Source organism: Camelus dromedarius, chromosome 4 (assembly GCF_036321535.1).
Source record: "Camelus dromedarius isolate mCamDro1 chromosome 4, mCamDro1.pat, whole genome shotgun sequence".
Lineage (NCBI taxonomy): Eukaryota > Metazoa > Chordata > Mammalia > Artiodactyla > Camelidae > Camelus > Camelus dromedarius.
The window spans coordinates 35,535,929-35,551,012 of NC_087439.1; the positions used below are offsets into that span (position 1 = coordinate 35,535,929).

Here is a 15,084-nt window from a genome sequence, read left to right on the forward strand (position 1 = left end):
AATAGCTACACAGTGGCCAACATTATCCTACAAAGAGTCAAATTCTGTGGAAACTCTGTATCCACTATTAGAGAAGCATTCCAGGCAGCCTTCATCATACATGTATTAGTGTAAACACATTTAGAGAAGCTTTTCAAAAACAGAGAAGTCACACGGGCTAAAGGAATTTTCTAACCCTTTCTACTTCAGTATTTCAATGGGCTCGTCACACACTTCACAAATGTTTCCAAGCTTTAGTTTCCAAATTAAAATGTATGCTAAATCCCTCTCTAAATCTGGGCTTTAAAAACGATGCCTTGTTTGAAGGAATGTGCATTTAATTACGACGTCCCTGGGAGCTATGAATCTCTATGAATCTCTAGGAAATCGTCCAAAGATCTTTCTTCGTTTGATTCAAGTAATAAATATTCAAAAAGGGTGGGGTAGGCAGAACTATGGAGGAAGCCTTGAAGTGAACAATATGGGGCAAATTTTTGTTATTTAAATAACAACCTGCAGAGTAAGAACTCAGCAATAACAATTTCCTTTTCATCATCCAGAAAATCTTCAAACTTAGCTTCTCTGCAGATTTAAACAAGAAATTTGTGTTAAGAGATAATTAGACAGTGTATAAATGCTGATAATCCCCTATGCCACTTTTTAAGAGAGATCTGCAAATTCATGTACACCAAGTCAGAGAGGGCAAAGGAAGGCAATTATTTCTTTCTAGATAAAAATTAATGAGAGAATTACTTCTGTACTCACCTAAAATATTTTCATGCCTCAGCATCACAGTGTTGTACAATTCTGTTTCCCTGAACCACGACTTCTCATCCCGGGAGGAGAAGATCTTCACAGCGACATTCTCCCCTTGCCAGCTGCCCCTCCACACCTCACCATACCTGCCTTTCCCTGTGGAAAGCAACACGGGGGGACATTGGACAGGAGGACAGGACAGGCAGCCAATAAACTTTGTGCCTGCAACTCTTAACTCCTCCCACGGAAAAACACAATTTGGGGAAATAAATACCATAACCTTTTGCCTGTAAAGACATCCAAAAATAAGGTGAAACATGTCCCTCCCACCCACCCCACTGTGCTATCAAATTAAATCCTCTCAGAATGTGCATTTGTACAATCAGCTGCTAATTACAAGGTTACATTTACATTCCTCTATTAAAATGTAAGAAATGCATATGGTTTGCAAAAGCATGTGGAAGTAAAATTTAGAAAATGGTAGATTATTAGATTTTAATGTTGATGAAAGCCAAAAAGTGTATGTGGCTAAACTGAATAGCTTCCTTGATTCCTTCCCTTCATAAAAGATCAACATAGGCATTTTCTAAGAGTCCAAATTTGTGAATTTACATATGCATTTGTATTTTTCACAAAGGAGACTATTAAGTTTGAGATGTGTCTTTTGAGGGATTAAAGATAACACACACACACACACACACACACACACACACACACACACACACACACACACACACAATGCTGTGTAGGAGATTGACAGGCAGCCACTGCCATCCATAAAGGGTTTCTTGGTGGGGGATATATTTCAAGAGAGAATTAGCAAAGTCTTAAACACATAATGCCAGGACAGGACAGTCCTGATTTCTGACATTGATCATAGGGGTTCGCTTGTGAGACAGCCCCCATGACGCCAAAAGGCAGTGACTTCGAAAAGGCCACGTGGAGAAGACATTTTCAAAACCACAGTGAGTAGTCATGATCTGATCCACTGCGTGCATGTCCCTTCCTGCAACCGCAGCACAACTGTCAGGTTGTCAACTCCACGCCCCCGCTTCTATTCTCCTTAATTACAGGTAGGGGTGATCAGGGAAGATGGGAGGAGGAGGTAATTACCACGAGACTACAGGGATCAACCCAGGGTATAATTGAGGGGAAAGACAGATTCGGCACCTAGAAAATGATGCAGCAGGAGATGTAACTGGCAGGGCAACGGGGCTTTCTACCAAGGCAAGTGGCTGCTGGGAATCATGGCTTGTGATAAGCACCGCCCGCACGTACAGGAATACAGAGCTTTGCTGAAAAACTAAGGCACTGAAAACCCAAACATGGAGAGAAAAGCATGTCTGTCCAGGCGATTATGTCCTAAAATATAATCAAAACCGCCCAATCTAGATTCCCTTATGATAAGCAAGGTCCCTATTAAATACTAATGACTAATCCAAAGAGGTCTTAAATGTAGCCAGTAGGTGGTCTTTGTTGGCCACTGTCAGGTCACAAAAATAGTATTTAGTGCAGGATTAATTTTAATAAAGCCCTAGCAATTGCCCAGCATTTGTAGTTTAAGATGAAGGCTACTGCTAAGATCTACAAAATCAGCTCCTAGAAAATGGTACACTAATCTCTTTCTGCCTTTGGTTCCGTTCTGTATCTTTATTTGCCCTTTGTCCTCATATTCTCATTAGGAAAGAAGGGAAAATATCCCAGAGCATTGTGGACATTACTATAAAGTTGCCTTAAATCCTTTTTTTTTTTTTCAAGAAAAAAAAGATAGACGTCAGTGCAAGCAGAATTGAACCAGAAACCTACTTCAATGGTTTTCAAACACTTTCAAGTTGTCAAATGCTTTTTACAAATGCAATCTAATGCAGAAGTCCCTAAAAACAGAAGCAGAGCTGCCCCAAAGTCCAGGCCATGAAAACCCAAAAGGGGATTCCTAAGGTACCTGAAATTTGAGGGTTCACTGATCACCATCTGTACCGACTGATCGAGTCCAACTTCCCATGTATCTGAACCAAAAATGGTAACATATTATCCAAGTAATTCATTACATATATTTTTATACAAGGCTGTACCACATGAGCACTAACTAGAAGCTACTGAAAAGGCAGTGTTTTTATTAAAGTCTTCAGCACTAAACCAACAAAATGCTCTGACTGAACTTACACTCTTTCAAAAAATGCTGAAGAATATCTATACAACAGGAAATAGTATGCATTTTTTTTTAGTACATATTTTTAAAGGTGCAGTGTTATTTTGCCCTTTGGACTCTGGAGTCCATCTCTGAGGACTGACCTTGAGGGCTGCTGCTCTGTGAAGGGTGAGAGGCCCTGGGACAGGAGGGGAGGGAGTCATGTCCCCCTTCACCGCCTTCTACCTACCCAGGTACCCTTGTTCATCAAAAACAAAAACGAAAAACAAAAAAAAACCAGGATGTCATCTGGCACAAGAGGACAACCCTAGCTGTAAACAGTGGCACACTGGGGGCTCTCCATTCTCACTTTTCTACTCCCAGTCCACCGTGGAGAAGCAGCAGGAAGCAGGGGTTCAGAAATAGCCACAGTAGCTACAGATCCAGAGAAAAGGCGACAGGCCCCTGCTGGCCGCCTGTGTGCCTGAAGGTGGCAGTCGCTGCTTTGACTACCTCTGCCCACCCTCTTCCACTCCTGCATTTGAGGGTGTCCTGGTTTCCAGGAAAACAAGAAGAAAAGTTGGAGGATAGCAGACAAGTGGTAAAGACAGCTTATGATGGCCAGCCACCTCCCCAGCAGGAGCTGCAAAGCCAGCCCAGAGAAACCAGGAGAAGTAGGAGGAGAGCGTGGAGATGTTTCTAGTCCATCATTGCTACTGTGGCCAACCCCGAACGCCATCTAAGGGGATGTGAATGAAAACTATCATGTGACTTGCAAATGACCACCTCACAATACTACAACTAATACAACTCAGGACTTACGGGGAAAAAAAGCATTTTGCACCATCTTCCTAGAGGGCAATCCGACAGTAAATAAGACAAGCCATAAAAAAATCGCAAATTTTGACCCAGGAACCCCAATTCCTGGGAATGTATTCTGTGCACTCAAAGAAGCAATGGGCGCAAAAACTTTTTCAAGCAGTATTATTAAAGTTATCATTCAACAGACAATTACACAATCTTTCAAATTTCTGTGATGTGTACAAATACATGGAAATGTATGTGAGCTTAAAACTGAAAAAAAGGAGCACAGATTATTATATACACACTATGATTACATCTCTACACAAATAGGTTCCAATATGGGAAAAAATGTGAGGCCATAGAGAAATGTACATAGCTCTTGCTTAAATAAAGCAGTTATAGATGTAGCTTTGCTACATTTCTTTCTTTTTTGGTTAAGGCAGGGGAAGAGTGAGAGAATTGCAATCACCAAGTTAATTGTCCAAAAGCCGACTTACCTCAGCTCCTCCAATGCCAATGTCAGGAGCAGCCATGTTAATTTATTTTTAAGCAATCCCATCATCCTGAAGGGTCTAATTTAAACTAAAAGGTTTTGACGAGGCATTCTCTGTCCTAACTAGTGGCAGACTACTTTGACAAGAGCTTCACCAAGTTCTAGTGCTCCAACACAAGTCACAGAGATTAGAGGCATAGCCACACCACACAGCTACCTCACATTTGACCTTTAACAAGCAACAGGCAACAAGAAGCAGATTTTCCAAGGTCCATTCTGTTCCTAGAACCACAGCTATCACCGCACATAACCCGCAAAGGAAAGGGAAAACAATTACCGACACACTCCAGCAGTGTGATCTGACGAGCCACTGTTCTTTGTACCAGAAAAGGAAGACCAGAGCCGCTTCCCGATGTACACGAGTGATCCAATAAATCCTGTGGTTCAAAACAAGGAGAAAGAGAAGCTATTGAGGAACAGCTCCCAGGTTAGAGAATGAGCATGCACGTGGGTGTAACTTGCACAGGGGCAGCAATCCTGGACTGTTCGTGTGCGTGGAAAGCCCCACCGGAGGAAGGCCTGCTTTTATTTCAGAAGCTAGCATTCTCCCTAATATATGATAGGTTTTTTAGAGGGATAAGTAGTTCTTTCTTGTATCTAGAGTTTTAGAATAAAATACACAAAAAAGAAGCTGAGTGGACAAAGTCAAAGATGAAACTGGAAAGTCCAAGATGCAGGCAGAGCTGAGCTCAAGGGGAAGCAGTAGACAGAAAAGCGAGTGGAGCAAAAAGAGGAGAAAGGGCACGCAAATCCAAGAGCTGGGCAAAGCTGACTGTGTTCTGCTCTGCTCATAGGTATCTACCGAAGGATCCACTTTAGTTGACATGCCGACTAAGGGACTCTAATAAGGAACAAACAAACTGGGAATAACGAACAAGCAACTCTAATGCTGTTTGTCTTGGAAAGACTCCAGTGGCCATGTGAGGTCCTTTAAACTGGTACACTCAAGAGGAGAGGGTACATGGATGGAGGTTACCTTGTAGGTAGGTGAGGAACAAAAGAATCACAAAATTAACTCCTCTATGTCATTTCTTGATGTCAATTTCCCACAAAGCAGGGAGAGAAAAAGTCTTTCATTAAAACATAAAACCATACCCCAAATCTACTTCTAAAAATGAACACAGTACAAAAAAGATTCCCAATTAGTTCATTCATAAATTTTCCCTTCTTACTCTCAGTGCAAGCCAAGAAGCAGAAGCCTTCTCAATCAGGAATGGATTCTCTATAATAAGCAATATTGTGCCCATGGTGATTGTGGTAAGGGTGCAGTGACGTTGAGCTAACGCTCCCCCCCAAAGCTTGTCCTTTCCCAAACATTTTAGCTGGCCTGTTAAAGTAATACATTCTTTGTTTGAATTTCATCATCTTTTACTTACTCTGAGCATCACTGTGAAGTACTGTTGATCAGCAAAATTACCAAAATCTGAACATCCAAAGGAAGAAATTTAGAATCCTTAAAAGCCACAAAATGGATAATCAACAAGAAACTGAATGTAGATGAAGCAGAGTTTCATATCTCCTTAACCCTCTCTTTGGCTGTTCTTTTTTTCTCTTTATTCATTCAATTTTTTTGAGAGAATAATTCTGAAAATTAAACTAATGTGTTGTTTCGTTTCATCATAATGTATAATCCTGGTTCTAAACCTAGTTCACAGACTTCAGGGAGGGGGTGGTATCAATCAAAGACTAACTAACAAACATCTACTTCAACTCTTGGATCCCAAGGCTTCTTTTTCAATGTAGGGGAGCTGTTTAGTAAGGTATGCATTGCTGTATCACATAAATGAGCATCTCACTTAAATAAGCTAGTATGTAGACCGATAATGACAACTTGTTTTAAACAGTGTTCCTTACGGTGTCATTGTATCATGATAGTCATCTAACATGGTTGGGTTGAGACTATTTTAACATATACTTCTGTTCCGCTTTCAAAATTATAGAAGCCACTGAAACAGTAATTTACACTGGAAATCCCAATCATTGCCCAACGTGATCAGTTACATTAGTAGCTCTGAGGAGCTAAGTTCTGACTGTCTCAGAATCTTGCTTTGCTAAAAGCTTTGTCGGGATGCAGAGCCTTGTATCTTCCTTGCTACTAAGTCAATGAACTCATTTAATTTGCCTTAAAACTTGAAAGAAAATTCCAAGTACCTTTCTAATGAAAACCTGTATTTCTACACTTTTTAAATGAAACATCCTTATTTCTTCTTTTCCCAGTTTCGCTGTACTACCACGATTTAAATAGGTAAGTTAAAGGAGCCAAACAAGATTGCCTCCCCCTTTTTTCATACAAAAAAGTACGTCTGACTGTGGTCCAGTGATGGGGAAGGCAGTAGGATGGGATATTTCTCAGCCTGGATCAGCCATCATCAGATGTTTTAACAACTCGCCAAGGGTTGTAGTCCAGCTGTACCAACTGAGCTAGGAAGACTGGTGAGGTCAAGTCTTCTCCAGCAAAAAAAGCAGTCGCAGGGCAGGCTTAACTGCAGGACTCCCAGACACTTTTAAGTTTGTCGTCGAGGAGAACAAGACTTAATACAAGATGATCTTAGGTGATACATGGTCATGGCATTAAATAACACTGAATAACATAAAAGCTACCACCTTGATCACCTTTCTTTCTTTCTTTTTCTTTAATGGAGGTACTGGGATTGAACCCAGGACCTCGTGCATGCTTAGTACTGATCTACACCCCTCTCCCCTTGACCATCTTTCAGTTCATCAGGTTATGACAAGAAGAGTCTCAACTGGGTAACAGCATGTCTTTAACATCTCACTAACAGTCACAAAGCTTTGCCTTTTTCAGAGGAGCACCGGCTCAGCACAGTATCCCTGTAGAATGTTATTGCTTTTCCCTTTGGCACTTGATGGCACCCCATCCACAGAACGTGATTCCCTTTCCTCACTTAAAGTTTAAAGTTGTTTTAAAAAGTGAAAAAAGAAAGACAGTCACTTTTTAATGTCATTTCATCATTTAAAAATGTGCAAAAGAGTAACTCTAAAACAAATAAAAACAATGGTTTCTAGCCCTGTGCTGTCTGCTAGGGTAGCTACTAGACACATGTTGACACCCAGTCAGAGAAAGGTGGCTGATCTGAACCGATACGTGCTGTATATGTAAAAAACACAGCAGATTTTGAAAACTCAGTTCCCAAAAAAAAGGGGGGGGGTGCAAAAATATCTCATTAATAATTATTTATGATTATATGTTGAAATGATAATAATTATATACAGTAGGTTAAATATAGTCTTAAAATTAGTATCACCTGTGGTTTTCTTTTTTAACTTTTTTAAAAATGGCTACTAGCAAAATTTAAATTACATGTGCCGCACATTTCTATTGGACTGCCCTGGTCTAACCAAATGACTGCACTCCACAAGGGGGCAGCACAGGAACATGAAAAATTTGATAGCCACTTTTTTGGATGTCGGGTTTTAAAGTCTTAAATTATAGTGTTGAAATAATCTAGAAGGGATTTTTAATATTAAGCAAAAGATGCTGTTTTTGAAAGCACTTTTATTGCTAAAAATAGTGTTACTAAGTAGCATAAACTCCAAGCCCCCCCCCAAATTATAGGCAACCACTGTCTGTCCCTCTTCCTTTACTCTCAAAAGAAAAATAACTACCAAGAGTCAGCAAAAATAAATCCACTCCCTCATTTAATGTAAATGTCTAAGATAAATGTTCTCACATAGAGGAGACTAAACTTACACAGAGTATCAGCATATGCTTGCTTAGGACATAATTGACCAACGGCATGTATACACACTGTCTAGTCACCAGTTACTGGTTAGCATTCATGCTTGAAATAAGAAAGCATCTTCAGCCATCTTTGTTATGTTTGGGGTCCCCTGGGGCCACAAACTCACTGCTAAAGTGCTGTCTCCAACATTGGTGGTGATGAGCCCTTCGATGGTGCCGTACTCCACATCTCTGGGATTGAGGCGTTCTTGGTTGCGCCTTTTAAATTTTCGGAAAGCAACTCCCAGTAGGCAGGCTAGAAGGCAAACTGCAAACACTACAGACAGGATAATGAGGCCAACCTCCAAGTGGAAATTCTGTGTTCCAGGAAAGGATTTCCCTGGAGATGGGAGAGGAAAGGGTAATTGGCTGTAAGGATCATTGTTGACTTAGTATTTAGCATAACTGATACCTAACGAGTAGCTCCTGCTCCTGACCACACTGTCTTACAAGCCGCATAGTGTTAAAACTAAAACACTTCCTAACACCTGGCCAACAGCCCAGTCATTTAGTCCTTATTCATTTAGACACAACTGGAGTTTGAAAAAATTCCACTGAGAACCAACTGTATTAATGCATCTATGTGAAAAGTATTTTTAAAATATAAGGTACTATACAAATCTCTGATACTGTCCTTATTAACGTAGATTGGATCTGTAAGGATATTTTATCATCAAGCCCTGACAGACGGACATTACACTGAGATATTCCTATGAGAAAGTGTTACCTGAGTTAAGACCAAATTACCCAATCTGTGGTCTCGCTCTTCAGTGTACCTTGGACATACATTGCTGAATTCTCGTTGCTCTTTTTACATCATGATTTTTGCCAAGGAATCTATTCATTCATCTGATCTATAACTCACTTACTCAACATTCATTCATTCGCTCAAAACAGTCATTCACTTACTCATTCATTTGCTGAATCGCTCATTCACTCCCTGGCTCAGACATTGTTCATTACCTTTCAAACATGCATGCGTGCACCCAACACTCCCAGGTCACTCAAGCAAATATTCAGAAAGACTTTCATCTTGCCTAGTGAGTTAAATCAAAATTTCTTAGTTAGATGGTAAGGGCCAAGATTAAAAGATCCCAAAGCCATAATCACCTATGAATCTCAGGTCCCTTCGTGACATTATGTCACCAAGCCCTGTTTGCCCCAAAGTATGCTTTACTCGTTTCCACATCCCTGGCCCCTTCAGCCATCCAATCGCAATCCTAACTTCCTTTTGATATTTCTTTTAACTTTCCAAATCAAATTAATCAACAAGTTGGCACATAATACTCCATCATACATGTCATTTGTACGATAAAGTGTAAAACTAATTATATACAACATTAAATTATAAATATTGGCCCTCCCTAATTAAATTAGGAATTCTTTAAGTAAAGAAAATAAATTTTCTATTACAACTCTTATCTGGCAGAGTATTCTGCAGATTAGAAACTTCTCATACTGTAGATAAAATTTTTGTATAAATGCAGACATTTCTCTGTGGTGTCTCCACTCTGTTGATAACAATTTAACTCACAAAGTTTAAGAGTAAAGTTTATTCCATCTAGCACCCTTTTAGTTGTAACCATTTAAATACTTGAACTCTCTTTCAAAAATCTCCTTCATTATTCAACCCTATTTGCTTATCAGAATTTACCTTTCCCATATGCCTTAAGGTCCTCACCATAACTTCAAAAATTATATGATCTTGTATCAGCTTTTTTTCATTTTTCTGCCTCCTCCCTTACTGGCTGACATTTCTGGCCGTGGATATTCTTAGTAGCCTCTCCTACAGTTTATTTCTTCTTTTGTGAGTACAAAATTGACTATTTACGTCTATTAAAAATGTACCATATACTAAGAGAATAAATTCGGCTTCAACTGAGTCCACAAAGACAATTTTTTAATTAATTAATACTTGTAGGGACTTTGGCATCACAATTTAGTGCTCATTTTATGGGGAAACAGTTTCAGAGGAGGACTGAAATCCATTGTGATTATTATACAGAGAAGATTCCACAAAAACCACAAGGTTGATATGAAATCTCACCCAGCTTCAAGTTTCAGTGATAGATCACTGGGCATCAGATATGGGAGACTGTCTTTGTCTCCTTTCTCATAAAGAAGGGAAGGTATTCCACTCGGGCACTGAAGCCTTATGTTTCATTTTCCTCCCTACACACTCAACATAGATGACTATTTACCAAGCAAAATTGTTTCACGAATTATGACATCATAGCTCCTTAACAGAAAAGGGTGCCAGGAACTGTTCACCTCTCATGACAACCAAGAGAGATCTGGGCAGCCAAACGGTCCCCAAGGTAGACATCACCTTGCTCACTTTCCCCCAAACATCCATCCTCCTTGTAGATTCCAAAAGGCCATGCCTTTCTCTTCCTCCCTACAGCTACCCACCTTGCCACCCACTGTTCAAAGAGTAGGAGGAAAGCCTTGTGGCTACTTACATCTTTAACCCACACAGAGTCAGGAAAATACTAACAAAAACCCTTGATCTAGAAATAGAAAAGCCCATGGGAACCTTTAGTGGGCAGCTGGGCCGTGATGTTCCTGTTACACCAGTCCCCTTGGCAGCACTCCACAGCTTGGCCAGGTGACGGCGGGGTCTTACAGGTCATCTTCCCTTGCTCATAGACCTGGAAGCAGCCTTTCTGGTAGACGTGGAAGCCATCGTTTATGCTCAGCGAGGAAAAGCACTGCTGGCCTTCACAGTGGTCCTCATTCCCACAGGAGAGGCCTTCACACACACACATGTAAAGTTTGGGGTTTACCTTGGGCTTCTCATCTGCAAAGGAGAGAGAGGAAGGAACACAAACAAACAAAAATCACTGCATGGGTTTTGCCCCCATTGGGGGAATGATAGTTTCGCCAAGACCATTACAGCAAACACACTAACCAAACAGCAAGTCAGGTGAAGCAACCCCACTGACCGTGATGTCCATATTCTGTTATTTTGTATCCCTCACCTGACCAACCACCAAATAATAACCACCTCTCAAGATACAAACGTGTTCATGTAAGTTGGGTGTTCTTTCAGGACCTACTCGGCCAAAGAATGGTTGGTTATCATCTGTCCACAGGCTTCTGAAAATGAATTTCTTCCACTGTGGTTCACGTTATCATTGGTCTCATGGGTTCTCCTATCCCAATACTTGAATCAAAATAAAATGTGTTACCGGAACATAACACTCATTACCTTAATTTTTTTTTTTAAAGGCTCCTATAGATGGTTATCTGTTAATACCAGCTCTTGCTAGCTCCAGGTAAATCTCCACCAACTAGCAACACGAGGACTGCTGACGTTCCTGCCATCAGCTGTCTGCGTCAGAAATATACCAGCATAGTGACAGTGTACGAGGATGCACAGTCTCTGACTACAAATCCATATTATCAATATTTTCAGCTAGATGTCTAGATCATTTTTCAACAGCAGTAACACTGAAGTTTTTACATTGAATACAATGGGATCTCATTGCTGTTTACTTCAACTGGTAGGAAAAAAAAATTGGAACCAATTACTGAGGATGAGGGCACAGAAAGACAAAGGGAACAGAACGATGCCTGAACAATACGGTAACCAGAGGGCCCAACGAAGCAGCCCATACCAGATGGGTCCAAGGTGCAAGATGGATGGTCAGCGAAGCTCACCTAATCAGACCTCCTGTCTCTTTCCAAAACACTCACGTGCAGTTTCATCTTTCAAGTCACTCTCTTTCTTTTCCCCTCCCTTGTTAGGATAATTAGTTCAGACCTGCTGGTCCCAACAGCTTCCACTAGTGGGGAAGGGAAGTGAAAACGGAATGTAAACAGCCAAGTCCTGGAGGCCACAGATTTAGTCAGATGAGGCCACTCTCACCCAAGTTCATATATGGAAAGTCTGCTCTCATAGTTCCCTCCGAAGGTCTACAGCACAGACAGGCCGCCTCCTAATCCTGGAACCCCCTGCAGCAGGTCTGCAAAATACCTGCTTCTCTCTTAAAATAACAGGTCAGGTGGCCGTGCTTCCAAGAGGAGACCTTCAGGTAAGGTCTTTGGAAATGTCAAGCTCATTTACACGGATTTATGTGGGTGTGTGTAGAGGTGTGGGTTATCTCAAAAAGAGAAAAGCATTCTTAGGCTTTCTTCTTCCCTCTTCAAAGAAGTGAAAAATAGTTCACTGCCCACTGCAGTGTGGGTGCCTCGGCCCACAGAGTAAAGTGCATGCGGACACACAGACACAGGCCTTCTATTTATAATTGACTTGCTAGGTCTTTTGAAAACCACAAGGGGCTCATCCAAGAGCAAAGACTTGGCCTGAAAGCAGAAAATCTAAAATAGCCGCTGACAGTGTATGTATGTCACCAGTCTCACCCCCGAGAATCAAGAGCTCTCTCTCAGACATTTTTAATGAGCAAAAATTTTAATGAGCCAAGAGATAGTCTTTATTTTCCCTGCCTAGAGAAATCCAAGAGAAGTTCCACCACCAATTCTTTTCTATGAGGATGAGAAACATATACATCTGTTGACATAATCCGGCAAAAAGTTTACACTTGCCAAACGCAAGTGGAAAGATAATATTTCTAAGGAGTCTAGACATGCTTGCCACTGTCAAATGGCACAGAGCTGGACTGAGGGTTGCCAACTATGCTGCCCAACAGGTGAGGATTCTTCGGAGGGAAATAGATGAGGGGAAGGGGAGGGTTAATGGTGTCATATTGATTTGTTTGTGATCACAGCAGAGAATTTTTTGTAAAAAACAAACTTTAAAAACCGTGCGATAGTTCAATGTACACAAATTTGCAACACAAACACGTATTTTATAACCCTAAATAATTTTTAGAGGTCAGTAATATCCAAAAATACATACTTAACACATTAAGGAGGTTGTATCTGTTGGTGCCAGGCTGGGGATGAGGGGTTAGAGTTGGGATGAAGGGGTAAAATGAAAACAATATAGGAGAGGAGCTGCTCATGGACTGATAATGAATTGAGGGGTATGCATCATTCAACTCGCTGCACCTAAGTCCACCAGGAACAATAAACAAGCAACTGCAGACTACAGAAGGCGCACTCATCACTGATCCTACGGAAATGGATGGTCCCGGGTACCAAAGAATTACTGACACTCCGTGATCCTAATAAAAAAATGTCAATTTTTAAAAATATAAAATAACAACAATAATAATTTCTCTGATACGCTCTCAGAGTAAACTGTGCTTTAAAGTTTCACCCCAAACTGAACTCTAGGTCCACAGATGCAAGATGCACACTGCCTTTCCAAGTTCCCCAGGGGGCGGTCTGACAGATGTTTAAACTATAACCTAAAGAATTTTGCCAGAATTGGGCAGCCTTCAGTAAATACCATCTTTAGTAAGATTCAACCCACTCTATCCAACTGTGCAATGCATACAGGCATAACAGACTATAGATCTTAATCAGATCTTACCCTGTCGGGTCATAAACTAAGTCCAGACCCAGGTTTTTCATTTCTTCCCTGTCCCAATCAGAAAAAAGAAAAAAACGGGAAGCAAGACAGTTCTTAATTATCTGTAATAATTAACTCAATCTCTGATACGGAGGGACCGTGAGCTCAGTTCAGCAGTTAGCAAAAGCAAAGTACAAAACCTTCACCAACTTTGCTTCCTATTTTGCTTCTCACCAATGTTCAATCTTCTTAATTTGTATATTCCCATATAACTAATTAGCAGAATCCTTGATGAATCGATTTTTTTTTACATAGAGTCAAATATAAATAAAGACCCTAAATTCACAAAATATAAGAATGACCACATGCACCCACACACACATATGCACATAAGCACACTTGTTAGTTAAATGCCACTTTGGCAATTTCATCCAACGGAGTGGATTAGTTGAAGAGATGCCAAAAGGATTTTCTGGGCTAGGATTACCAATTCAACAAAGAAGGTTAAAAGCAAGGTAGTAACATTTTCAGATCTTAATATTCACAATTCAAAGGAATACAGCAGGCCCCAAAATGCCTATGACTCACTGTTTTAGTCTTGTTAAAATTTAGGAATAACCATAACATGTGTGGGCCTGTGATATCTTATTTGGGATGGGCTTGTGGGGCAGGGAGGTGTGAGAACTATCACAAAACCTTTTTTAGGGCCACAGGCAAGGGTCCGTGCACCTCTAATCTCTCAGACCGTGGCATAAATACACTACACATCAGGGAACACTAAGGAAGGATAATCACCTTCTGCGGCCGATTTTCTACAGTCTGGCCAGGAAGCACCCTCTCTGACATGAAACATTTTACACTTGCCTGTGCAAAGAACTCGGAAGTGTCCTGGCAGAAGGCAGCAAGTCTACTCTTCCTAATTGACACTCATTTAAATAATTCAGTAATTGAAACGTCAAGCCAGAGGTATTCCCTCTCTGCGGAGCTCACCCACACTGTTTGTTCTAAAGGCACCTCCTGGCATTACTCAGTGTTATGGCTGGCACCGTGTGCCCTTTGTATCCCAAGAACCAGGCCTGTGTGAACACACTCGCAACCCGCGTCTGGCTGGGAGCGGCAACGAGTTTACAACACTCGACACCCCTGGGAGGATGCAGGGCTGGCTCGTCAATCAGAGGCACAGGCTCGGAATCCCAGGGGCTCACTGTGGCCAAATCTTTGAAAAGATTTTTCTGGTTCCGAGAGATACTCAGCTCACCATCTGGACACACCTCCTCTCAGAGCCTAATCCTCGACTGGCAGAGGAAGAGGCAGAGCAAAGAGCATCGCGGACGTTTTAAGACTGTCCCCAGTTCGGGATAATCTCATGCCTCGTAGTAAGAGTATCCACATTTATGTCTTAAGTGGGACTTGAGCAATCTGGGCACAGCACGAGGAACGGATCTCCCCGTTCTCCCGCCCACCTGCCCAGTCATGCACTCCAGAAGGCTTTAAGGCATTTAAACTGATTATCATTCTAAATGGTGCACCAAACCCCACGTTTCCCACTAAAGTCTTTGACACAAAAGACAAATGGGAAAATGCTCCAAGTAAACCAGCCTGTAGCTGATCCCAGGAGTCAGCAAAAGGAACAGGCTGAATTTCTTACAGGCTCACCTCAAAGGAGCCTAAACAACAATGCAGCTATTAGACTATTGTTATAA

General features: G+C 41.2%; 1 protein-coding gene across 4 annotated transcripts in view; it reads right to left on the reverse strand.

Moving 5' to 3' along the window:
• Nucleotides 1-15,084, reverse strand: part of ACVR1 (activin A receptor type 1) — a 117,832-nt gene that overhangs the window by 21,000 nt on the left and 81,748 nt on the right. For all 4 annotated transcript variants that reach the window (XM_064484797.1, XM_064484795.1, XM_064484796.1 and 1 more), the window contains 4 exons: nucleotides 10,499-10,762; nucleotides 8,091-8,302; nucleotides 4,498-4,597; nucleotides 745-891 (listed from right to left, as the gene is read on the reverse strand). In XM_064484797.1, coding sequence (XP_064340867.1) covers nucleotides 745-891; nucleotides 4,498-4,597; nucleotides 8,091-8,302; nucleotides 10,499-10,762 — 723 coding nt within the window. The remainder of the gene's footprint in view (nucleotides 1-744; nucleotides 892-4,497; nucleotides 4,598-8,090; nucleotides 8,303-10,498; nucleotides 10,763-15,084) is intronic.